This window comes from Halichoerus grypus, chromosome 5, assembly GCF_964656455.1.
Source record: "Halichoerus grypus chromosome 5, mHalGry1.hap1.1, whole genome shotgun sequence".
NCBI lineage: Eukaryota > Metazoa > Chordata > Mammalia > Carnivora > Phocidae > Halichoerus > Halichoerus grypus.
This window is the reverse complement of record NC_135716.1, coordinates 19,450,718-19,478,071: the sequence shown is the minus strand read 5'-3', so window position 1 is coordinate 19,478,071 and position 27,354 is coordinate 19,450,718. Positions and strand designations below refer to the sequence as shown.

Below are 27,354 nucleotides of genomic sequence, written 5' to 3'. Positions count from 1 at the left end.
TTGAAAAGTTTTCAATGTCTCTTGTTGTAAAGCAAAAGTTGTTTAAAAAAAAAACTTGAATATCTCCCCACAAGTAAATGGTTCTTGAAGCATGAATATTATATACAAGGTTGTCTAGCACCCAGCATGAAAATTTCTGTAATTTGTAATAATGAAAAGTATTCCAAGTTTCAAAAACGTATGAGTCAAATTAGATCCTTCTAAATGATCATAAGAGAGATGTTAGTAGGAAGGAAGTAATGTGGGGGATTTACTCCAGCAGTGTTTCTCCAGTTGAATAATGGCTTAACTCCTCTTCGAAGGAAAAAGAATTCTCAAGAGCCTCTACTGTTGACTTAAATTATTTTTATCATGATTTAGCATAAAACATTAAATGAAAATTGATATACATCCTTATGCTTTCAGTTCCTATGCAACTATGAAACAAAAATAAAGATCGAATAAAACCAATAATGTTAATGGGACACCTGGGTGGCTCAGTTGGTTAAGTGTCTGACTCTTGGTTTCAGCTCGGGTCATGATCTCAGGGTTCTGAAATCCAGCCCCCTGTCAGGCTCCCTGCTCAGCGGGGAGTCTGCTACCCCACTCTCTCTCTCTTTGCCCCTCCCCCTGCTCATGCACTCTTTCTCTCTCTCTCTAAAATAAATAAATCTTAAAAAAAACCAATAAAGTTAAAAGTAATATTATTTTAATATGAAAGATGATGTTTCACTGATATTGACCTCTGCTCACAATGCAAATACATTACTAGCTGCTATAACTCCTGTAACTATTGCCTAGTACCTTTTTTCTTTGAACTAACATACCTTCCCTTATGTAGCTATTTGTACCTTTTTTTGGCTTTCACTTAATGTAAAATCATTATTTGCCTATTAATTCTACTCTTTGAGCTCCCGAAAAAAGTAGCCTTCCACAAAAAAGAAATACCCACGAGGCAAACACCATCATAAATTGAAACGCACTTATAAGCACTGAAATTTCATGGCAGAACTTGCTTACAATGTGGTTCATTTAAAATATGCTTACCTTTGACTCTCACCTCCAGAATAACACACATTTTTACAAATCCTCACAAAGAATGTGTAGACTCCTGAATATATTACCATAGACATGCAGATTCTAGAAATTTCACTTTGAGAAAACTGTACCACACATTAAGCCAAAGAGCTTTATTTCTTTTGGTCCTGGAGTCCCCAGAAAGCATTCCTCCTTCCCTTTCAGATTCTAGATCTCCTGTCTTCATCTTAACTTAAATAAATATTATCAAAATGTGGTTTGCCGACAACTGGTAGTACCATAGATAACTTTTGCTGGTAAATCACTTAGCATTTTTTGTTTTAATATTTTTGTGTTCATTTTAATGTGCATTCAGAAAAGGCCACACTAATCCTGTCACTTCAGGATGTTGCTGCTTTAGATGAATGCTAGATCGTGATTCCTTTCAAAGTTATTAAAAAGTAATTTCAAAGTAAATAAAAACAGAAGTGCTACCTGAATGTGGGACAATCATGGTGGTGGTAAATGTAGAACCTCTCACTTCTAGCAAAATGCATAGTGATAGAATTCCTTCTCTTGCCTGCTTTTTAGTGACGAGTCATGCAATTACATAAGTTTGATTGATATTTCTTCCTACTTCCTACCTCCTAAAACATCTTTACTTTTACCCAGATACACATTGTTGTCAGCAAGACTTTGGTCCAAGTGGTTATTGACTGCAAGCATGTGGCTGAGAAGGCAATAAACGCCTCAGCTAATATCACGTCGGATGGTGTTGAAGTCCTGGGGAGAATGGTCAGATCAAGGGGACCAAATGGAAACTCTGCACCAGTAAGTGGATAAACAAGTGGAGCTGTGTTGTTATTATAGAAAAAAAAGGGTTTTCCAGGGGAAAAATTTGGTAAGAGAATGAATGGATAGATGGGTGGATGATTGGATGATGGCTGGATGGATGGATGGCTGGCTGGCTGGCTGGCAGGCTGGCTGGCTGGCTGGCTGGCAGGCTGGCTGGCTGGCTGGCTTGCTGGCTGGATAAATGGAAGAATAACAGCCTCTTTAAATGAAATAAAACATTCAAAGTTCTTGGCAGTATACTTCTGCTATATTATAATAAGAATGCTCTGAGAATTAGACTAGTTTATTTTCTAAAGGCATTTAAAAATGCAAATAGTAAAATACTTATCAAATGACTTGTGGAATAAAAGGTTTGCTAATGAGAATCAAAACTGTAAATCAGAACTCTAAGCAAATATAAATTCATGCAAAATATGTGACTATTATACATAGTACACACAGGAAATTTGTTTAAGTTTCTCAGTTGGGTTAGATTTGGGCATTATTAAACTAGATTTTTGTTATTGCTAATATGAAGTTTACCCTTTAATCATAGGTTATTTAAGTAACAAATCATTCTAAGATAATATATTTTTCATCATATAACAGAATTTAAGACAAGGAGACTTCCAATTGGCAAAGAAATCACATTCTTTTCTCTCACTACCCACAAAAAAAGAATAGTGTACACAAGCTTTTGTTTTAACACCATGTGTTCACAGCTAATTAGCAATGTTCTCTAATTTGAGTCATTTCATAATTAGAACCAATTAGCCTGGAGGGCATTTTATTTTTGTAAATAATTCCAACTATTTTAATGAACATTTCTATGTAACAGAATCATCAGGTTAATTATGAGTCACTATTACTGTCTTGTGCTTTCTAGATCTGTAACACTAGCCAGCTATATGGAACTGGAGAATGCCCTGATGGTTCTGAGTCTTTTTAAGTTGAAGATCACTTTGTACAAATGAAATCTTCTAGTATGTCAAACAAATAAATAAGATTGAAACAGACCCATGCTAATTGAATGGGAGAGAGGACATGGAGTAGCAGGTTACCCCATCCTCCAAAGGTCCCTAAGGGAACTTCAAGGAGCACGGTTCTAATTCCACATCTAGTACGACCCATTCACTTTATATACCTGCAAACAGTCCCAGAGTGGTAAAGTGATTTACTTTGGGACATTTCACTATTTAGTGGCATTTCTCTTTGTGGTACAATACAAGGGAAATCCTTGTGTACATAGGGGAGCATTAATGCTTTCAGACTTTGATAGATGTGTGCTAGGTTAACACTTAGCTTTGATGTATCTTTATTTTTTTTAATTTAATTTTATTATGTTATGTTATTCACCATGCAATGCATCATTGGTTTTTGATGTAGTGATCCACGATTCATTGTTTTCGTATAACACCCAGTGCTCCATGTAGTACGTGCCCTCCTTAATACCCATCACTGGGCTAACCCATCCCCCCCAAAAAACCCTCACTTTGTTTCCTGGAGTCCATAGTCTCTCATGGTTTGTCTCTCCCTCTGATTTCCACCCCTTCATTTTTCCCTTCCTTCTCCTAGTGTCCTCCATGCTCTTCCTTATGTTCCACAAATAAGTGAAACCATATGATAATTGACTTTGTCTACTTGACTTATTTCACTTAGCATAATCTCCACCAGTCCCATCCATGTTGATGTACATGTTGGGTATTCATCCTTTCTGATGGCTGAGTAATATTCCATTGTATATATGGACCACATCTTCTTTATCCATTCATCTGTTGAAGGGCATCTCGGCTCTTTCCACAGTTTGGCTATTGCGGACATTGCTGCTATGAACATTGGGGTGCATATGGCCCTTCTTTTCACTACATCTGTGTCTTTGAGGTAAATACCCAGGAGTGCAATTGCTGGATCATAGGGTAGCTCTGTTTTTAATTTTCTGAGGCACCTCCACACTGTTTTCCAAAGTGGCTATACCAACTTGCATTCCCACCAACAGTGTAAGAGGGTTCCCCTTTCTCCACAACCTCACCAACATTTGTTGTTTCTTGCCCTGTCAATTTTTGCCATTCTAACTGGTGTAAGGTGGTATCTCAGTGTGGTTTTGATTTGAATTTCCCTGATGGCTAATGATGATGAACATTTTTTCATGTGTCTGTTAGCCATTTGTATGTCTTCTTTGGAGAAGTGTCTGTTCATGTCTTCTGCCCATTTTTTGACTTGATTATTTGTTTTTTGGGTGTTGAGTTTGAGAAGTTCTTTATAGATCTTTGATACCAGCCCTTTATCTGTAGTGTCATTTGCAAATATCTTCTCCCATTCTGTGGGTTGCCTCTTTGTTTTATTGACTGTTTCCTTTGCTGTGCAGAAGTTTTTATCTTTTTTTTTTTTTAAGATTTTATTTATTCATTTGACAGAGACAGCGAGAGAGGGAACACAAGCAGGGGGAGTGGGAGAGGGAGAAGCAGGCTTCCCGCTGAGCAGGGAGCCCGATGCGGGGCTCGATCCCAGGACCCTGGGATCATGACCTGAGCTGAAGGCAGATGCTTTAACGACTGAGCCACCAAGGTGCCCCCAGGAGTTTTTATCTTGATGAAGTCCCAAAAGTTCATTTTTGCTTTTGTTTCACTAGCCTTTGGAGATGTATCTTGAAAGAAGTTGCTGTGGCCGATTGTCAAAGAGGTTACTGCCTATGTTCTCAGCTAAGATTTTGATGGATTCCTGTCTCACATTGAGGTCTTTCATCCATTTTGAGTTTATCTTTGTGTGTGGTGTTAGAGAATGGTGGAGTTTCATTCTTCTGTATATAGCTGTCCAATTTTCCCAGCACCATTTATTGAAGAGACTGTCTTTTTTCCATTGCATATTTTTTCCTGCTTTGTCGAAGATTATTTGACCATAAAGTTGAGGGTCCATATGTGGGCTCTCTATTCTGTTCCATTGGTCTATATGTCTGTTTTTGTGCCAGTACCATGCTGGCTTGGTGATCACTGCTTTGTAATATAGCTTGAAATTGGCAACGTGATGCCCCCAGCTTTGTTTTTCTTTTTCAAAATTTCCTTGGCGATTTCGGGTCTTTTCTGATTCCATACAAATTTTAGGATTGTTTGTTCCAGCACTTTGAAAAATGTCATTGGAATTTTGATCGGGATGGCACTGAAGGTATAGATTGTTCTGGGTAGCATAGACATTCTAACAATGTTTATTCTTCTGATCCATGAGCATGGAATGTTTTCCCATCTTTTTGTGTCTTCTTCAATTTCTTTCATGAGTGTTCTGTAGTTCCTAGAGTATCGATCCTTTACCTCTTTGGTTAGGTTTATTCCGAGGTATCTTATGGTTTTTGGTGCTATTGTAAATGGAATCGTTTCTCTAATTTCTTTCTACAGTTGCATTGTTAGTGTATAAGAAAGCAACTGATTTCTGCGCATTGATTTTGTATCCTGCCACATTACTGAATTGCTGTATGAGTTCTAGTAATTTGGGGGTGGAGTATTGGATTTTCCACATAAAGTATCATGTCATCTGCGAAGAGAGAGAGTTTGACTTCTTCTTTGCCAATTTAAATACCTTTTATTTCTTTTTGTTGTCTGATTGCTGTTGCTAGGACTTCTAGTACTATGCTGAACAATAGTGGTGAGAGTGGGCATCCTTGTCGTGTTCCTGATCTTAAGGGAAAGGCTCTCAGCTTTTCCCCATTGAGGATGATATTCACTGTGGGTTTTTCATAGATGGACTTTATGAACTTGAGGAATGTTCCCTCTATCCCTGTACTCTGAAGAGTTTTAATCAGGAAAGGATGCTGTATTTTGTTAAATGCTTTTTCTGCATCAATTGAGAGGACCATATGGTTCTTCTCCCTCCTCTTATTAACGTGTTCTATCACATTGATTGATTTGCGAATGTTGAACCACCCTTGCATCCCGGGGATAAATCCCACTTGGTCATGGTGGATGATCCTTTTAATGTATTGTTGGATCCTATTAGCTAGGATTTTTTTTTTTTTTTTAAAGATTTTATTTATTTATTTGAGAGAGAAAGAATCAGAGACAGAGAGCATGAGAGGGAGGAGGGTCAGAGGGAGAAGCAGACTCCCTGCCGAGCAGGGAGCCTGATGCGGGACTCGATCCCGGGACTCCAGGATCATGACCTGAGCCGAAGGCAGTTGCTTAACCAACTGAGCCACCCAGGCACCCCTATTAGCTAGGATTTTGTTGAGAATTTTGGAATCCATATTCATCAGGGATATCGGTCTGAAATTCTCCTTTTTGATGGGATCTTTGCCTGGTTTGGGGATTAAGGTAATGCTGGCCTCATAGAATGAGTCTGGAAGCTTTCCTTCTGTTTCTATCTTTTGAAACAGCTTCAGTAGAATAGGTATTATTTCTTCGTTGAATGTTTGGTAGAATTCCCCAGGGAATCCATCAGGCCCTGGACTCTTGTTTTTTGGGAGGATTTTGATCACTTCTTCAATCTCGTTACTGGTTATTGGCCTATTCAGGTTGGCAATTTCTTTCTGTTTCAGTCTTGGGAGTTTATAGGTTTCCAGGAAGGCATCCATTTCATCCAAGTTGCTCAATTTATTGGCATATAGTTGTTGATAATAATTTCTAATAATTGTTTCTATTTCCTTGGTGTTAGTTGTGATCTCTCCCCTTTCATTCATAATTTTTTTTTATTTATTTTTTATTATGTTATGTTAATCACCATACATTACAACATTAGCTTTTGATGTAGTGTTCCATGATTCATTGTTTGCGTATAACACCCAGTGCTCCGTGCAGAACGTGCCCTCTTTAATACCCGTCACCAGGCTAACCCATCCCCCCACCCCTCTCCCCTCTAGAACCCTCAGTTTGTTTTTCAGAGTCCATAGTCTCTCATGGTTCGTCTCCCCCTCCGCTTTCCCCCCCTTCATTCTTCCCCTCCTGCTATCTTCTTCTTCTTTTTTTTTTTTGACATATAATGTATTATTTGTTTCAGAGGTCCAGGTCTGTTTCATAATTTTATTAATTTGAGTCCTTTCTCTTTTCTTTTGGATAAGTCTGGCCAGTGGTTTATCGATCTTTTTAATTCTTTCAAAGAAGCAGCTTCTCGTTTCGTTGATCTGATCTACCGTGTTTCTGGTTTCTAATTCATTGATCTCTGCTCTAATCTTAATTATTTCTCTTCTAATGGGTGGCTTAGGCATTGTTTGTTGCTTTTTCTCTAGTTCTTTAAGGTATAAAGTTAGTTGGTGAATTCAGGATTTTTCTACTTTTTTGAGTGAGGTTTGGATGGCTATGTATTTCCCCCTTAGGACTGCCTTTGCAGTATCCCATAGGTTTTGGACCGATGTGTTTTCATTCTCTTGGTTTCCATGAATTGTTTAAGTTCTTTGACTTCCTGGTTCACCAAAACATTCTTGAGCAGAGTGGTCTTTAGCTTCCAAGTGTTTGAATTTCTGCCAAATTTTTTCTTGTGATTGAGTTCCAGTTTTAAAGCATTATGGTCTGAGAATATGCAGGGAATAATCTCAATCTTTTGGTATCGGCTGAGACCTGAGTTGTGACTCAGTATGTGGTCTATTCTGGAGAAAGTTCCATGTGCGCTTGTTAAGAGTAAGTATTCTGTTGTTTTAGGGTAGAATGTTCTGTATATATCTATGAGGTCCATCTGGTCCAGTGTGTCATTCAAAGCTCTTGTGTCTTTGTTGATTTTCTGCTTAGATGATCTGTCTATTGCTGAGAGTGGAGTATTGAGCTCTCCTACAATTAACGTATTGTTGTCAATATGACTTTTTATTTTGGTTAACAGTTGGCTTATGTAGATGACTGCTCCCATGTTGGAGACGTAGGTATTTACAATTGTTAGATCTTCTTGTTGCATAGACCCTTTAAGAATGATATAGTGCCCTTCTGTGTCTCTAACTACAGTCTTTAGTTTAAAATCTAATTTGTCTAATAAAAGAATTGCTACCCCAGCTTTCTTTTGAGGTCTGTTGGCATGGAAGATGGATCTCCATCCCTTCACTTTCAGTCTGGATGTATCTTTAGGTTCAAAATGAGTCTCTTGTAGACAGCATATGGATAGGTCCTGTCTTTTTATCCAATCTGCAACCCTGTGCCGTTTTATGGGAGCATTTAGGCCATTCACATTGAGAGTGATTATTGAAAGATATGAATTAATTGTCATCATGTTGCCTGTGAAGACCTTGTTTTTATAGATTGTCCCTGTAAATTTCTGTTCTATATCACTCTTGGAGTCTTTCTCCTTTTATAGAACCCCCCCCCCCTTAATATTTCTTGCAGGGCCGGCTTAGTGGTCACATATTCTTTCAGTTTCTGCCTGTCTTGGAAGCTCTGCATCTCTCCATCCATTTTAAATGACAGCCTTGCTGGGTAAAGTATTCTTGGCTGCATGTTCTTCTCATTTAGTACCCTGAATGTGCTTGCCAGGCCTTTCTGGCTTGCCAGGTCTCTGTGGATAGGTCTGGCGTTATTCTGATGTTCCTCCCTCTGTACGTAAGGAATCTCTTCCCCCTAACAGCCCTTAAGATGGTTTCCTTGGTTCTAAGATTTGTGAGTTTTACTATTATATGCCGGGGTGTTGGCCCGTTTTCCTTGATCTTGGGAGGGGTCCTCTCTGCCTCTAGAACACGAATATTTGTTTCATTCCCCAGATTAAGGAAGTTCTCAGCTACAGTTTGCTCAATATATCTTCTAGTCCTCTCTCTCCACCCCTCAGGGATCCCAAAAATTCTGACATTGGAACATTTCATGGTGTCACTTACTTCTCTGATTCTATTTTCATGGATTTTGAGTTGTTTCTCCTGGCCTCCTCTTTTCTCTTCTTATCTATTAATTGGTCTTCTAGATCACTAATTCGTTATTCTGCCTCGCTTACCCTAGCCGTTAGATTATCTGATTAGATTGGATCTCATTGATAGCATTTTTAAGTTCTGCCAATTCAGCTTTCATTTCTGCCCTTAGAGACTCTATATTGCCATTAATTGATTTCTCCATTCTAGCTATTGTCTTCACAATTGCTACCCTGAATTCCATCTCCGACATCTTGGTATATCTGAATCCATTTGTAAATCTGTGGCATAAATCACAGTGTTTGAATCTTTCCTATTTTGGGGATTCCTCCTCCTAGTCATTCTGTTGAGGGTTGGCTGAGAGAAAGTATAGAGTCCAAATTATTGACCACAACCCAAGCAAGATGCACCTGTTTTATAGGGACCTTAGGGTTACTGGCCTCTTCTTTTCCCAGCCTGTTTTCTGTGGGAGGGGCCTGCCGCGCTGTTATTCAGGCAACCCTGTTTGGGCAGAGTTGCCCTGCCCCCTCTGGCGGGGGATGGGCTCAGTGGAAACCGGCTTTTTGGGGCTTTTGTTCCCTGGTGGCTTTCCCTGGCAGCTTTCTGAGTCTCTTCCGCGAGTCAGAGCAGAAGAGACCGTTTCCAACCCTCTGCCTCAGAGCAGAGAGATTGCAGTCTGTTCTTCAGTGAGCTCTCCAGGTCATACCATCTCTGTTTCTGTCTGTGCTGCTATAAACTGCAGCGTCCTGTGTTGTGCGCCCCTCAGCAGCGCTCCCAGTCCTCACCTCCAGGTCAGGGCACGTCTCTGCCCTTTGTGCTTCTAAAACCGCCAGCCGCCCCCAGAGTGCACGCACGGCCCCACCGCTCTGGGTTTCCGTCAGGGGGACTGCCCTAAAGTCCTTTCCCCCTGGTACCAGTCTGCAAGTCTGTGCCCCATCCCCAGTGCAGGAGGCTATCGCTCATCGGTGGTGTAGGATCCCAAGGGCTTGGCTCCCTCCCCCTGCCATTTATCCTCCAATATCTGCCCGTGGAATCATGGCTTCCCACTTTGTACCTTGAAACCAACCGCCTGCGATATTCCGTTTGTAGAGATCCAGATCTATATTCTTACATCACAGGCTGATTTCATGGGTGTTCAGAGTGGTCTGGGAGATATCCAGCTCAATTCTGGGAACCGGTTGGAATAGGGTCCCCTACTCCTCTGCCATCTTTTTCTTGATGTATCTTTAAAAGTACTTTTGTTTTAACTTACCTTTGGAGAACCCATGGAATAGATGTTTGGAAAGAGAGAATATAAAAGCTATGGAAGGCTTTCTTGTTTTCAGTTATGGTAAGGGACTTTTAAGAATGTTTACATTATAACCCTTTCATGAGGATGGTGCCAAAAGTGAAGAAGGAAGCCCCTTCTCCTCCCAAAGCCAAAGCTTAGAAGGCCAAGAAACTGGTGCTGAAAGTTGTCCCCTCCCCCCACACACACACAAACATCCACAAAAGATTCACATGTCCCCTACCTTCTGAGGGCCTAAGGTGCTGCATTTCTGCAGGCAGCCCAAATATCCTTGAAAGAGCGCCCCTAGAAGAAACAAGCTTGACTACTATGCCATCATCAAGTTCCCTCTGACCACCAAGTCAGCCATGAGGAAAATAGAAGACAACATACTTGTCTTCATTGTAGATGTCAAGGCCAGGAGGTACTAGATCAAACAGGCTGTGAAGGAGCTCTATGACATTGTCGTGGCCAAGGTCAGTACCTTGATCAAGCCCAGTGGAGAGAAGAAGGCATATGTTTGGCTCCTGACTATGATGCTTTGAATGTTGCTGACAAAATTGGGATCACTAAACTGAGTCCAGCTGTTGGATCTAAATATAAATATTTTCACTATAAAAAAAAGAATGTTTACATTATATCAAGGAGTTGTCAACTCTTAATGTTTTGTATTTCATGCTGATTAAGAAACACACCAACTTCTGCTTCACAGAAAAGACTTTTATGATAGCACACTCCAGAATTTATAAGGCTCCATAATTAGCAAACTAGGGATTATTTTGTAGGGATAAATGGATGTATATAGATGGATGCTTCGATGGATGAATGAATAGGCTCCAATTTAAGAAAGAGAAACAATTCTAGGTGTTTGAAATTCTGGGCCCAAATCACTTAGTATTAATATTATTATTATTATTTTAGAAATAATGCATATAAAATCCCTGACGCTTAGTAGCATTCAATGAAGAGCAGCTATTCCTGAAGGATGTCAATATTACCTTCTCCATCTCACCTCTTCTAAACCTCTAATGCTTAACACTTGATTATTTGTAGCCATCTATTATTTTCTTGCTCTTCTGAATATTTTCATTTTGCCTCTAGCCAGAGTATAAATCTTAAAATAGAAACCAGGTCATGGTCTTCATTTACAACTACCTCCTTCTACCCCACAGTATCTAATAAATTCAAATGAACAGGTCAAGTTCTCAAGAAACACTTGATAGAAATTAAATAGAATGTCATCTATTTGAATTTTGTCATGTTTTTTCTTAAAACGTTGTTTTGTATATATTGTATTCCATAGGTGGTATTGATAATAGACAAGTTATATATATATATATATCCTACCTTTACCTAATTATAATTTGTATTTTAAAATTACAGTTTTATAATTACAATTATATTAATTATATTTCAAAGTATAACCTATGTAATAATGGTACTCCAAATATATGACCAATTAAATATCGTGGAATTTATTTCTGAAAGCAAAAGTGCCTGTAGGCTTTAAGTCTACCGGTAATAAATCTTTACTTTGGGGCATGAAAGAAAAGCAATTAAACAGAGCACTCTCTGTGGTAACTTCCAGCCTGTAGTAGACAAAGGGGAATTTATAGAAGTCAATAATTAAAGAGTTCTTTGTAAGGCTACTAAGAACAAAGTTGTGGCTTTTGTTAGAATCTAGAAGTCTACAAAGGATTGCTAAATAGATTTTCAGTCTGCCCACTTATTGAAGAATTTGATTACGTTGAAGTGGATAGTATTAGATTAGATCTCAAGAATGTGATTGGAAACTTACTTGCTCTTTTGGGTTATTAACTGTTTGAGTCCAAAGCAAGAGAGAAGCTTCAAGTCTTCAGTTTTCAATTTAGAAGTCACAAACTGGCAACATAATCTTGATTTACATCTGTACCCCAATACCGAGCAAAAGGGGACATGTAATGTGCAAGTTTTGGATTATTCCAGGAGTAATTATCATATAAGAGTGATTAGTAGTTTATAGGTCAGCATTCCCTGGCAAATTCAGCAGTGGTTCAAAAAATGCCAGATGATGGGAAAACTCTAAATATTCAGTCCTTAAAGAAAATAGATTCTTTTTAAACCAAAGTTGAGTGGAGGAGAGATTAATGGATTTAGGGATACAGTAACTACTATATCAAAGTTGCTCACATTTGTAATAAAAACAGCTTGTGTTCAGTAATGCGAGATGTTATAGATAGCGAAGAGTCCCTAGTGGGACTAAGCCAATAAATTGGCTTAATTTAGCCGTCAAAACACACATGGGAAGAAACTTAACAACTGTGTTTCTCCTTTCTGTTCTTCTCTCTCCTAAGAATTTTCATCTACCTTTTCTGATACCTGATGAAATTATAATGCTGCCAGAGATGATCTTAGAAATATTTTGAGCTTCTGGCGTGTAATCACGTTCTTAGTGTCTTTCTTTCCCATTTCAGATCTAACACTTTTATGATTATCCAATTGACTTTTGTTTAGTCCTCTGCTATGTAAATAAAGACAAATACAAGTTATGTTACAGAGTTTTTTTATAACATGACTTACTGAGTTAAAGCTTTTATATAGGAATCAACATTAGACTAGTCAATGATGCTATAGAAACAAGTGTTTTTAAAACTATAAGAAAATAATCATGTTTTCCTATGATTATATACTTTAATCCTTAAAATGATAATAGTAGCTAATATTTATTGCATGCCTGCGATGGACCAGGCAGTGTGTGCTTTTCTGAGATTATCTTGTTTAATCTTCCAATAACCACAGGAAGAGACACATATTATCCATACTTTATAGATTCAGAAACTGAGACTTGAAGAAGTTAGAGAGGGATCCCCTTTCAAAAAGTGAGGAAAATAAGATATGAGACTGTATCTGACTTGCACAGAGATACCTGCTTACCATGCTAAGCTCTCTTCCACTGGGTCAGGCTGATCATTAAGGAACTTAAAGCAGAGGAGGGAGTTTGGTCTGTGTGTATGCCCTGTCTGTTCCCTGACATGTTCAGAGACACCATTATTTCAGTTCTGACCTTGAAAGTAAATGCAATCAAAATGTTCCCCCACAAAGTATGCCTACACCTAAACATTTTAATGACTACCAATAGGTACAATGGCTGTTAATTTTCATCTCTTCATTGAATTAGTGCCATTATGGTTTCCCTTAAATTCAATAAATTGAAAGCAAGTAAAAACACCATGTTAAATAGCTGGGAAGGAGTAGATGCTTAATAAATCTTAGCTTTGAGATGGGGTCAATAAAAGTTAAACACCAAATTAAAGCAGAAGGTGGCCAACGTCCTCCGTGCTCTTTCTCCAGTATTCCTGTGCCATGTAAATCTCTCTAAATATTTGTATAATTTTAGGTATAGCTTGACTTCAAATTACAAGCTTAGTTATGCTATGCTGGAGAAAAATCAGAGGATAAAATGTGGTAATGAGTGGAAAGTTGAGCCAGGCTACATTTTTATTCTCATTCACAGATCACAGTGACTCAACGGATGAGAAATATTTTAATCTTATTTTCATGCTAACATTTGACCCCAAATGACTTGCCTTTTGTGTTACACTCAGAGCAAAAGGTCCAATAATGAAAAACGAGCCTTTGTAATTGGCTAAGCATTCCCTTGGAAGGTATTATAAAAGGTGAAAGTAGGAGCTCATGCATCCCTTTCCTCTCGCTCTCTTTCGCACATGGATTTTTTATAATGTTCAGTTAGAAAGGAAAGAAGTTACGAAAAGTAAAAAGAGTCTGACTCTTGCTCATTTTGAACTGCATTGTCTTGCATTTTCAGACACTCAAATATAAAATCCTTTGACATGTCTGTACTGTTTCCTACATAATTTCTCTACCAATATGTATGTCATTGCCTTTGGAATAAAAGCCAGAGGGTTTTTTTAATCAAGCCCCGGAAATGTGCCTTGGAAAGAAGTCCCTAAATAATGGCTGAGGAATCTAAGCTATTACGAATGCAACACAATTATGAATAAATTTGTTGTATTCACACACACAAACACAAAAGGCTGCTGACTTCATCAAACTTGAAAAAGAAAAGGCAACCCACAAGCATTACTCAAATGATAGTATTGACTTCATTCAGCACTTAGTAGGCATTCAGCCCCTTGAATAAATAAGATGAACTCATAAGGATCCCAATAACTCAATGGGACATAAGTTTAGCCAAAGGTGTGTATGTAGACCTCATAGTGTTTTAGGCGATTAGGTGGTAAATGTTTATTTGAAAAACTTCAAGAAAGCCTGGTCCTTACTGGGGCTAATGAAAGTCCTTTCCTTTACATACATCTTTCCATTCAATAAAATGCTTTTACACTGAGGGCTCTATTCAGAAATGGGGAATTTCTTAATGGATGAATGACTTAGATTGAACTGGATCTATCTAATACTGTCATAATGGGCCCCATTTAATAAATGCCCCAGACAAATGGCATCGTAAAGTTAGTTAGGCTGGGGTATCCGCATTTTAAACATTAGACCAAAGATCCTTTCACTGCAAAATGAACTACAAGAAAATGAAACATGCTATTCAAATCCCAACCAGACCTCCAATTTCAACATGTGCTTACATTTCTTAGGTTCTTTGTTCCCAGGTCCCAATCTGCAGAATGGGGTTGGCATTACTTATTATATATACCTCATAGTGGTGATCTAAAGATTGTATGATACGAGCAAAGTCCTTAAGATAGTGCCTGGCACATTGTAGTTTTTCAACAAATGCCCACTGCTATTGTTGCCATTATTTGCTTAGATTTTTCTCAACCAAAGTATTAAGCAGATACGATTATTGTGGAAACAAACTACTGTTATATATCTGCCCTCAGTATGCATTACTTTTTTTTTTTTTTTTAAGATTTTATTTATTTATTTGAGAGAGAGAATGAGACAGAGAGAAGAGAGCATGAGAGGGGGGAGGGTCAGAGGGAGAAGCAGGCTCCTCGCTGAGCAGGGAGCCTGATGCGGGACTCGATCCGGGGACTCCAGGATCATGACCTGAGCCGAAGGCAGTGGCTTAACCAACTGAGCCACCCAGGCGCCCCAGTATGCGTTACTTTTATTTAGATTCTACTCTTTTGGCCTTTGTATTATATTCTTCTGCACCTTAAAGAATTCAATAATGAAAGGGCTGTACATGCTCCATTAAAATAATATTTAGGGGCACCTGTGTGGCTCAGCTGATTAAGCATGACCTCATGTGGCTCAGGTTATGATCTCAGGGTCGTGAGATTGAGCCCCGCATTGGGTTCTGCACTCAGCATGGAGTCTGCTTGTCCTTCTCCCTCTGCTCCTCCCCCTGCTCATTCTCACTCAAATAAATAAATAAATAAATAAAATCTTTAAATAATAATACTTATTATTTATAATAACTATATTCTAGGCACTGTTATACATATTTCCCTACATTAACTCATTTTACTGTTATACCTACTATTATTACACTAATGAATAGCTATTATTAAAGAGCCACTATTATTATATTGATTTTACAGATGAAAACTTGGACTTGAACACATTACATAATTTGTTCAAAATGACTTAGTTTGTGAGAGGAGGATTCGAGGCTTACACCCAGGCAGTCTAGCTCCATAGCTTTCTCACCCCTATGGTCCTTGAAATGCTTCTGTTGCTATCGTTCATAAAAATCAGCATCCACATTCCTTAAAAATGTTTTAATTTGAAAAACCTATTTTTTCTTGGTCCAAAAACCTTAAAACCTGAATTTTTTAATTTTATTTTGTTGTATGTTTGCCCTCCACAGACTCCGATATCCTACCTATTGGGAACTTTTTTCTTTAATCTGGAGAAAAAAGAGAGGCGAGCCATGCACATATTTCTTCAAACAACTCAATAGTTGTATATAGAAAAAAGCCAACAGAAAAAACACAATGCCTTAATTCATGGATCTGCTTTCAAAATTTAAGCTTTACTTTACTCATCTTGCAAACCTCACTTGGGAAAGCATATTTGCAGCAAAGCACAGTTCTTACATATTACAAGAGAAAGCTTGATTTTATTCTCTTTACTGTCAGATAGAGCAGGCTCTTCTGTTATGCTGCATGCATTGTGAGTAACTATTTTGTAGTACTTTCTACTTAGGTATTCTCATTTTCATCTACGGGACCCCTGACAGGGATGAGTAGTATTTGGGGGACAAAATAAGGCACCAAGAAAGGTTCTAGCACTTGCTGAAAACACCACTTGCTAAAGGAAGTTTGTAGATTTAAAATGAAAAGATTCCATCCTTCTCCTAGCTCTGTAATCGGTGACACTTGTAATACTCAAAAATAATATCAGAAGAAACATAATATTAGGATTGGTTGGGTCATGAAGCTAATGTCAGCCCTTAATAATATTATAATGATGTTCCTGTATATTTCAAAATGTACACTGGGTTTTGCCAACATACATGAGTAGAACAAGACTAATATTTATGGCATGATCAATGGCTTAAATAAAAATACATCAGCACAGATTCTCACAATACTATTTGTGAATTTGTCACAACACTTACAATGTTGTAAACAGCATTCACGTGCCTACCTTTCGCTCCCAGTAAGATCTCTGAGGGCAGGATTTTGGTTTTGTTCATTTTCATATTCTAAAGTTTGATGTAGTATCTGGCTTGCATTACACACTAAAGAAAAATTTGTTGAATGTATGCATAAGCAATTGAAGTCAGAATTAATTTGACAAGGTTTCATGAATCCCTACTCCCTCCCACATACGATGGGGACACAAAGATGAAGAAGTGGTTCTCTGTCCCTTGAAGAGCTCACAGTCTAAGGAGGAGTTAATATAAATAATCACACTGTATGGTGGGAGACGTGCCAGGAAAGAGCTACGTGGGGTGTTGTGGGGTGGCAGAGGCCTGGTCATGACCATGAGGGCAGAACGGGGCGAGTTTCAACAGGGGTGCTAAGATCTTTCAGGCAGAGATGAGAAGTTGTGATAAATACGGGAGTTCAGAGGTTGGATGGAGTAACTATAGACAAAATCTTAAATCACTGTGTGTCTGAGGAACAAAATCAATTTGATGTTGTTAGAATGACTTTATTTACTGTAAAGTTATGTTACAAATGTATCAGTTCTATTACGTGATACAGGACATGAAATCATAATTATAGACGGAGTGTACCTATTTTTTATTGAATGACAATTTTGTTTTAAATTGCAGTTCCAGTTACAGATGTTTGATATTATCTGTTCCACATCATGGGCCAATAGAGACAAATGCTGTGAACTTCCAGGCCTGGTAAGAATTCTTCTTTTATTAGTAGGTCTGTTCTTTATTGAAATGTTCTAAAGTTGTATTTGATTTTCTCTGAAAATTAAATGCTAGTTCATAAAACTCATAACAAGGCAATTCATTGTGATGATAATGAAAATCAGAAGAGGTTAAGAAGGAGGCGTGTCTGACATCAGCAGGACACACTGACATGCGTGGCGGGAGTTGCACACCTCCAGGGGGTGCCATCTACACGGAGTCCAGAGGTTCTCAAACTTCCTGGTTCAGGAAACCTTTGGTGTTGCAATAATTTTTTTCATGGTACCACTAAGCCAAAAAAATGCCAAACAATTCCATATATGAATCCATTAGGCCCAAAAATCTTAAGTGTTTATGCTCTAAGAACTCAGTAGCCATATGAAAAAATAATACACATGAATTGAAAGAAGAAAATGGGATTGTTATTTTATTCCTAAATAACCAGAATAACTTAGGATGGATGAGCCTGTCAGGAGTACCCAATTTTTCATACGTTGGAATCTGATTGGACGTTGCCACCTCACTTCTTTTTCCACATTGATTTTTTCCATGGTAGTTGTTTTCCATCACAGCAACTGCCAGAACCCCAGATTTGCAAGTATATGACATCATCAGAAAAGTATTTCAATATCTAATGTTAAGATCATGATCTACCTTGAGCTAGTGGTTCATAAGAAGTCCAATGGGTGCCGAATATTGCTAATTCTCTTGAGGTTTTAAAATGTTCATGGTGCCCCTGTAAGTTTGCTAAGGTGCCCCAAGGCATCATGGGACACAGTTCTGAAATCGTAGTCATAATCTGTATAACCTGTGTGATGTTACGGAAAATCAATCTTTTCATCATTATTACTACCAAGTATAACCCAAGCAGGGGGGGTTCCTATAATGAGCTGAAAGCTTTGACTGTTGTCCAACATTTAGAGAAAAGTGTATATAGTATACATGGGCCCTCTGCTCAACATTTCCTGGGTTTCCGTTGTGAACGTTTCAGAGACCGAGATTATTTTCCACTTGATCATTTAATTATCATCCGTGCTCTATTCAGTTCCAGCTTTACTTTTCCCCTGATTCTTAAAAAGTGAAGCTTATTTTCTCCCTGTCCAACGGGACTGGTGAACCCTGTGAAGGTCTGCAGTTTCTTATCCCGGTGCAGACTTCTTTTTGGCCGGTACTTCAAATGGGATAGCCACAAATTGCGTGATAGCTGTTAGCAGGTGCTCTGTCTTCATACCCCAGTTACTCATCCAGAGATGTTAGACTGATGTTCATAATCTATCTTGTAATGTCATGTGGCAACGAAATTGTGCAAGAGAAGAAAAATGAGCTCCTATCCCAAAGCTTTAGATGGATGCTGTTGGTGTTTCCTTATGTTCAACCACAGAGCGTGAGTCATAAGGAAAGTTGTTACAGGGACTTGATGATGCGTTTAAGCACTGTTTTTATTTTGTTTTATGTGTTTTAGTGTAGATGCAGTTGTTCTGATCGACTATTCCAACATGTTTTTTTTAATCCTTTGAAATAGAAATAAGAAAGTGTTCAAGACCTTTAGTTCATAGAGTACTCCTACTCAAACTGAATGAAATAGTAACCAGAATCTTTTATACCCACTTCTGCCTTCCTTTCTTCACCTGCATCCCCAAGCTCATTTTATCAACATCCTTTGGTAATGATGATTATCAATGACTCACTAGACACTCATTCATTTTTCTTTAAGGAAAATATTTTGTGGGCAGGAGAGAATATTCTTTGCCTTTCCACACCAATGTTCACTTGAAAGTTTTTTTTTTAAGTGTCTTAAAGTGTTTTCTTTGAGTCCATAAAGCTATTTGTATAGGTTGTCTTGTTAACAGTTATGCTATTTTTTTTTCTCCCTTCAGAGGGATGAGGAGACTTGCCCAGAGCTACCACATTCCTGCTCCTGTTCTGAAGTCAATACCGGGACTCTGGGACCAGCAGGCCCACCAGTAAGTCTTGCCTCATTCAGACTTAAATGTTCTTTAATAATATTCATAGCTATCACTTGTGTGTCTAATATGTGCTTGCCACTGTGCTAAACACGTACTTAATCCTATGAGCAAACCAAAGCACAGAGATGTTAAGAAACTTGCCTAAAGAGGGGCGCCTGGGTGGCTCAGTCAGTTAAGCGTCGGCTTTTGGCTCAGGTCATGATCCCAGGGTCCTGGGATCGAGCCCCACGTTGGGCCCCTTGCTCAGTGGGGAATCTGCTTCTCCCTTTCCCTCTACCCGCCACCCCCCACTTGTGCTCTCTGGCTCTCAGGTCATGATCTCACGGTGTCGGGAGATTGAGCCTTACATCAGGAGTCTGCTTGAGATTCTCTCTCTCCCTCTGCCCCTCCCCTCCATGCTCTCTCTCTCTCTCAAAAATAAACAAATAAAAATCTTAAAAAAATAAAATCTAAGCTTTTAGCCACAAGGCTGTATAGACTTCTTTAAAAAAAAAAAAAAAGATTTTATTTATTTATTTGAGAGAGAGACAGCACAAATGGGGGAAGAGGCAGAGGGAGAGGGAATTTCAAGCAGACTCCACGCCCAGCATGGAGCCCAACTTGGGGCTTGATCTCAAGACCCTGAGATCATGAGCTGAGCTGAAACCAAGAGTCAACCAACTGAGCCACCCTGCGCCCCTGTGGTTGTTATTTTAAATAAGACTCCCTTTGTGTTGGTAAGATGGAGCAATTTTTCATTTGTCTCTGAGTCATTTAAATTCCTTTCTATATAAATACCTGTTTATAAACTTTTCTGGGATTTTGTTGTGCAGATTTTTTACTTATTAGTTTCTAAGTGGTTTTATGTATTCTGGAAACTAATCCTTTATTAATGATATGGTTTGCAAATATCATTTCCTGGTCTGTGGCTTCTTTATTGTTTATGGGACTTTTTATTGTCTAGAAATTTTAAATCCAATGTAGTTAAATTTAATATTTCTGTGAGCTATCATTTTTTGTTTGTCTTTATTCCTTCTTTTTAGCCACAGTTCACTTAGAAGTGTCTTTTTAAATTTCCGATCATATGTGCAATTTTTTTTGTTGTATTAATTTTATTGCACTTTTTTATGGAAGATAGTCTCCATAGTACCAATTTTTAGACATTTGTTGACTCTTTGACATTTGCTTTGTGGCCTTTTGTCAAGTTTTATTGCTGTTCCATGTATGCTTTAGAAGAATGTGTGTTTTCTAATTGTGGAGTTAAGAGTTCTAAATATTGGGGTGCCTGGGTGGCTCAGTCAGTTAAGAGTTCTAAATATAAATATCCAGTAAATCAAACTGTAAATTATGTTGTTAGAATCTTCTTTATCTGCATTAATTCTTTATCTTTCAATTGCTGAGATAGATGTTTAAAATCTTCTACTTCAATTTCAATCTGTCAAATTTTGTTTGTAATTCTGCTTTGTATATCCTGAGATTGTGTTACAGTGTACAAAAAATTGAGAACAATCATCTTGCTAGTGACTTGCAATATCATCATTTCTCTTTTGGGTTATTTTCCGGGTATATGTATATATTTTTTATTTGAATTCAATTAGCGAACATATAGTACATCATTAGTTTCAGATGTAGAGTTCAATAATTCATCAGTTGCATATAACAACCAGTGCTCATCACATCACCTGCCCTCCTTAATGCCCATTTTCTTCATCCTTCTAGTTTCAGCCTTTCTGTTGTCTTTAAGTTTGAGATGAGTTCTGTTTAAATAGTATATGGCTAGGTTTTGTTTTCAATCTGGTTTTGTAATTTTTTTAGAGTTTAGTCCATTCATTCTGTTATTTGTGATAATTAACCTCTTTGGGCAAATATTCCTATAAATATCACCTTACTTTTTGCTTTCTATTTGTCCCACATGATGTATATATGTGACTTTCTTGGTTGGTTGAGGTTTTATCTACTTATTTACACTTTTTGGCTTTTTGTTGTTTTTCTTTTCTTCTCCCCTCCCCTAATTTGGAAATTATACTCTCCGTAGCTGTTCTTTTAGTAGTCAATGAAGAGATTTTAACAAACATATTTAGCTTGACAAAGTCTAAAAAGAATCAAGATTTTCACCCTATTTCAACAGATAGATTTTCTTGGAATTTATTTCTCTTGGATCATCCTTTTTATAAATTATGCACTGTTGCTATCCAGTATTTTTTTAACATCACAAACCAGACATTTTATTAGTACTTGTTATAAATTACTATGTGTTAAAACTTGCCTCTATACTTGCTATTTCTTTGCTCACAATATCTTCTGGTAACATTTTTATTTCTCCTGGAATATACGCTTTGGATGTTCCTTCTATTTACTTACTTACTTATTTATTTATTTATTTATTTATTTATGAGAGAGAGAGAGAGAGTGCAAGCAAGCAGGGGGAGGGTCAGAGAGAGGGGGAGAGAGATAATCTCAAGCAGACTCCCTGGTGAGCATGGAGCCCTCCACGGGGCTCAATCTCAGGACCCCAAGATCATGACCTGAGCCGAAACCAAGAGTCGGACACTTAACCAACTATGACTCCCAGGTGCCCCAAGATGTTCCTTTAATGAGAGACTATTGATAGTAAATTTCCAATTTTTGTTCATCGCAAAATGCTTTTATTTCCCATATTATCAAAAGATAGTTTTGATGGTTGTTACAGAGATTGTTGATTGTACTTCCTGCATTCATTGCCGCTGCTTCTTTTCATAGTAGAATTCCCCGAGTTTTAGCTCAGTACGTGGCCATTCACCTAGGCACTTGACTTCTTAGCATCTGTACAAGTGGGTATCACCTTATGACCAAGTTCTGGCCAGTGAGAGAAAAGGGATATGCAATTAACCTAGACGTTGTTCTTAAATGAAAACAAAATAACTTCCTTATCCATCCTCACCCCTCTCAAAATACTACTCTGGGAACATGTGGTACTGGTTCACTTTGGTAAGCAGTGTCCTAGAACACAGCAGAGCAATAAAATGGAAGCAACTGAGCTTCCACGTTGCCTTACGTGGTAAAGCTACTCTAGAACACTGAACCGATTATCAGCTCAGATTTTAATATAAGAGAATAATAAGCCTCCTGTCTTGCTTAAAAATTTTTAATATTGGCCTTAATTAAAGCAGTGAGACAACTTTCCAAACTAATAAACGGGAAGATCTTGTTTGCAAGATCCCTTTGTCTTTAGTGATCTGAGGTTTCGCTATGGTATGCTCTGGTATGGGGTTTTGATGTAGATAATCTGCCATTTTGGAAAACTTATGACTTCATGAGTTTCGATGGCAATGTTTCTCATTAAATTTGGAGTTTTCTTAGTCACTAACTCTTCGAATATTGCCTCTCTCCTATCATCTCTATTATGTTTTTCTGAAATTCAACTGATGTAATTTTTTTACTCTCACATCTCTTAATTTTTTTAATTTATTTCTGCTTCTATCTCCAGGCTTCTTCTGTGTAATTTCTTCAAATTTAGTTTCTAGTGTATTCTATATTTAGCTATGTTTAATATGCTGTTTAACCTATCCATTGCATTTCTGATTTTGATGACTATATTTAACACAGCTAGAAGTTATATTTGGTTCCTTTTCAAAACTTCTGGGCATTTCTATACTCTTTCTTCTTTTGTAATACTTCAAAACTATTTTTTCTTTCAATATTTTAAGTACAGTTTATTGTTTTATCTGATCATTTCAATATCTGCATTGTATGTGTTTCGGAGTCTGCCATTTTTTTTTTTTTTCTGCTGATGTTACTCATGCTATCTTGTTTCCATATGTACTGTGCGATTTTGGGGGGCTGTATATTTGAGCTGTATTAATTGAAATTTTATCTCAGGGGATATTGTGAGCTAGTTTGGGGCTGTATTCCTCCAGAGAATATCTGTGCCTGCTTCTGCTAAGCTCCTGGGTAGACAACCAACTGAAATCCACCTTAGATGTTTGACTTTGGAGTTTTGTTTGCTCCTGACAGGCAGGATGAATTCTGATCTCTAGAAGGTCTGAGAATCAGCTTCTGGGTAATATTTCTTAGCAAAGACATTTCCAGCTCCTCCCATAGCTACATTGGAACATTGGAAGCAACATCTTGGTCATCCACCTGCTATTTTTTACTGTTTGTTTGTTTTCTCCCCTACCTGATTCACAGTGAAGCTTTTCAAGTTCCTCAGCTTTAAACATTTCATTTTCAGCCCTGCCCCCACCTATCATAGGCTCAAGTTCACATTTCCTCGCTTTGTGTGGGCTATACAATACAAGCTTTGCAGCAATCCTGAACCTTTTTCCCCATCCTCCCCCAGGGCAGTCTCTGTGCACATGCTTGCGTCTCTGGTTTTTCTTTATTCTTTATTCCTGGTACTTATGCATTCAGTTCTTAATTATAATAATGTTTGTTTTATTTTAAGCAGCATTAATAAGCTTTTTTAGCTGGAGGGTTTTCAAGTTTTTTCATCTGCAATACTGCTGGAACAAGTTATAAAATATTTACATATGACCTAAGAGTCAAACTTTGTAATGAGAAAAAAGCAGAGAAGTGAAAGAGAAGGGTTGAGCTTTGACTTGGAAAGAAAGATATAAAATAGGAGAAAAGTTATTAAAATTTTTAAATATTTAAAGTATAATAAACTATTCAAGAAATAGTATCCGAAAACAATATGCAGTAAACCCTGGCTAATGATTTAACATAGGTAAATTCTCATTCAAGAATTTACACATGGGTGTTTTGTGCCAATAAACTACAAAACAGCTGTAGGAAGGTATGGGTGAATTAACCATATTCCCTTTGCCTAGGCTAACTCTTTCTTATTTTGTGGAAGTTAACATCCACAAAAATGTATTGAATTCTTGTCATGTGCTCAGTGTTGAAGGTTAAGGATAAGGTGCAAAATAAGTTACAAATATAAAAGGCTCCAGACTTTTAGACATGGTGCCTCCGGCATGAATAGTTATGAGCCAAATTGTCACATTTGAACAAAACCTGCAGTGAAAAACCAATCATTAAAGATGCGCAGAAAAAGTTAAAGAGTTTGTGCCAGAATGGTATATTAATTGGGATGCATTGCACTAGCTGCAAGGAACAGAAAATTCGACTGACACAGTAGTGTAAACCACCGGGACATTTAGATATTTATTGTTTGCTCAGCAAAAGATTTAGAGGTGGATGGTCCCCCAAGCTTGTCCCAGCTTCCCACTTTCCTTTCTATAGGCTTATGGCCTCTTGGTCACATTAGCCCAAAGTGACTAATGTGCCCATTCCTGGTTGCAAAGGAGGCGGGGCAAGCAAATCCGTCTTTTTCAGCCTTTGTAGTAGGAGAAATAAAATGGACAAGGGAGTCAGGAAAGACTGCTTGGTAGCCAACCAACAGTGTCTGCCACTCTGGGGAAAAATAATTTGCATCCCATACAGCAGTGAAAGGTGTGGTATCCAAATATATGAGGAATTTCTACACATTAAAGAGAAGAAGACATGCAACCCATTAGAAAACTGAGTAAGATATAGAAATTGGTACTTGCATTGAGATTAAATGCAAATGGGCAAATGTTATGAAAAGATGCCCCATTAAAGTAGTGTTAAGGAAAATGAAAATTAAAATAAGAGTAAAATATTATTTTTTACCAATTAGTTTGGTAAAAATGTAAAGTTTGACAACATTGTTGGGGGAGGAAAAATAATTTTTCCTCTACTCTTCTGGATTCTTGGCTAAGACACCCCTTTAATAAAAAGATTAACAGAAGAGAAATAATCAAGAGTTTAATAACACACATACCTCCTGTTTACATGGGACATACCCAGGAAAACTGAATAACTCCCCAACATGGCTGAAGCCAGCACTTTAAATATCATCCTCAGCTAAAGACCAAAAAAAGGGGGGGGGGGTTAGGGATGGAGAGTCTGTTTGGGGAGGTTACCAGGAAAGGTGCAGCAAACAAGGGTGAAGCTGTTATGCAGACCCTAGTCTCTGCCTTCTTCATAAGTAAGTTTCTAGAGATTTAGAGTCATCCTTTTTTTCCCGGTACAAAAGGAGAAACCTTTACAAATAGAGGCAACCCTCATAAATGTAAATGTCTTTTTTTTTTTTAAAGATTTTATTTATTTATTTGACAGAGAGAGACATAGCGAGAGAGGGAACACAAGCAGGGGGAGTGGGAGAGGGAGAAGCAGGCTTCCCCGCGGTGCAGGGAGCCCGATGCGGGGCTCGATCCCAGGACCCCGGGATCACGACCTGAGCCGAAGGCAGACGCTTAACGACTGAGCCACCCAGGCGCCCAATGTAAATGTCTTTTATAAAACTTTTACTCGGTTTTTGGTTTTCAGGGCTTCTCCTGTGTCTGCAGTTTCTTAAATAATCAGACTAAAATAATCCTTACGCCAAAGGGGCACACTGTGAGGTGACAAATTCTGCTCCACTTCAAGATCAGGTGGTGACTAAGGTTTAGAGAAGCAGGAACCCTCTTAAACTCTTGGTGGATGAGTAAATTGGCACAGGTGTTTTGGAGCACAGTTTGACAATATATCTGCCTACCAATCAAATTTCATTTATAATTCTACTTGTCGATATCCTAAATATTAACATTTGCACTTAAATATTAAAGTTTGTACTTCAGGGCTGTTTAAGGATGTTAATGGCAGAAGTGTTTAAACAGCAAAAAAAAAAAAAAATGTGTGAGAAAACCCTATGTTTTCAGTCATAAAGAATGGTTAAACAAACGATTATATAATTCAAGGTTTGGAAAACTACGCAACTCGGTCAGAATAAGCTAAATCATATGTTAAGTCATGGAAAAGAATCTCTAAAATATATTAAGTTAAAAAACTTAGGAGTATGTAAGAAGTGTGATGTCACATATGTAATTTATAATACATCATTGTAATAGTACAAAAATACTATAGGTAATAGTTTCTATAGGTACATATATGCATATAATAAAATCTTTTTCAAACAAGTTTTTTGAAGATTTTATTTATTTATTTGACAGAGAGAGAGAGACAGCAAGAGAGGGAACACAAGCAGGGGGAGTGGGAGAGGGAGAAGCAGGCTTCCCACCAAGCAGGGAGCCGGATGCAGGGCTCGATCCCAGGACCCTGGGACCATGACCCGAGTCGAAGGCAGACGCTTAACGACTGAGCCACCCGGGCACTCCGCATATAATGCAATTTTATAATTATATTTTAAAAGTCTGGAAGAGGGGCGCCCAGGTGGCTCACTGGGTTAAGTGTCTGCCTTCGGCTCAGGTCATGATCTCAGGGTCCTGGGATCAGCCCACATAGGGCTCCCTGCTCAGTGGGAGAATCTGCCTGTCCCTCTCCCTCTGCCCTTCCCCCTGCTTGTGCTCACTCTCTCTCTCAAATAAATAAAATCTTTAAAAAAAATTAAAGTCTGGAAGATAAGCAACCAGGTGTTATTGGGGAGGGGAATGAATTTAAGTGGTTAAAACAAGCTGGAAGAAACCTTAAAGGTCACCAGATCCAGTCTTTACCCAAGTGATACGAGTGTTCTGCTGATGGTACACAAAATGCTTTTCAGGAAATAAATTGGAAACACACACTGAGAAAGCTATTCCATTTTCAGTGAGCTTTTAATCCTTCTGCTCAGGTGAAAGAGATATTCTCAATCTGGTGCACACTAATACTTACTTGTCTCCCTTTTTAACAAAGAACAAGCCCATGGCTTACAGACTTCAATAGGAACAAAATCTAGCTAAATTTAATAACATTATTTATAGTGTATTTTTAAGGTTACTTTCTATTCTTAATAAGTAATACATTTTTCCATTAACTATAGTGTTATAATGTTTGCTTTTAAGATTAGATTTAAGTGAAATAGTGAGTCAATTGAAAAATATTCAGTGTATACACATATATATTTATGCACATATATACAAAGAATATGTTTGCAAGAGTACATATACACATACATATGTATGTATTATGTATGTACATATATATCTAGATAAGGAAAATGATATTAAGTAATTGTGCAGATGTGCCTTAATAAGGCAAAAGTATTAGGGAAAATGCAGATAACTGAAGTTTCAGTAACACTGATTAGCCTTTTATGGTGTAATTAAAATAAAAATCCCAGTCTTGACTTACTGCTTCAATATGGTCACAATTAAAAAACTATTTTTATATGCTTTTTATAATTTAATTGAATAATCTCAAAGTTGTGGTATAAGACACACAATTTTAGATTAGCAGTGTATTT

General features: G+C 37.9%; 1 protein-coding gene across 4 annotated transcripts in view; it reads left to right on the top strand.

Moving 5' to 3' along the window:
- The window catches only part of COL14A1 (collagen type XIV alpha 1 chain), a 210,344-nt gene that overhangs the window by 129,446 nt on the left and 53,544 nt on the right, over positions 1 to 27,354 (top strand). For all 4 annotated transcript variants that reach the window (XM_078072060.1, XM_078072058.1, XM_078072057.1 and 1 more), the window contains 3 exons: positions 1,669 to 1,827; positions 17,095 to 17,172; positions 19,062 to 19,148. In XM_078072060.1, coding sequence (XP_077928186.1) covers positions 1,669 to 1,827; positions 17,095 to 17,172; positions 19,062 to 19,148 — 324 coding nt within the window. The remainder of the gene's footprint in view (positions 1 to 1,668; positions 1,828 to 17,094; positions 17,173 to 19,061; positions 19,149 to 27,354) is intronic.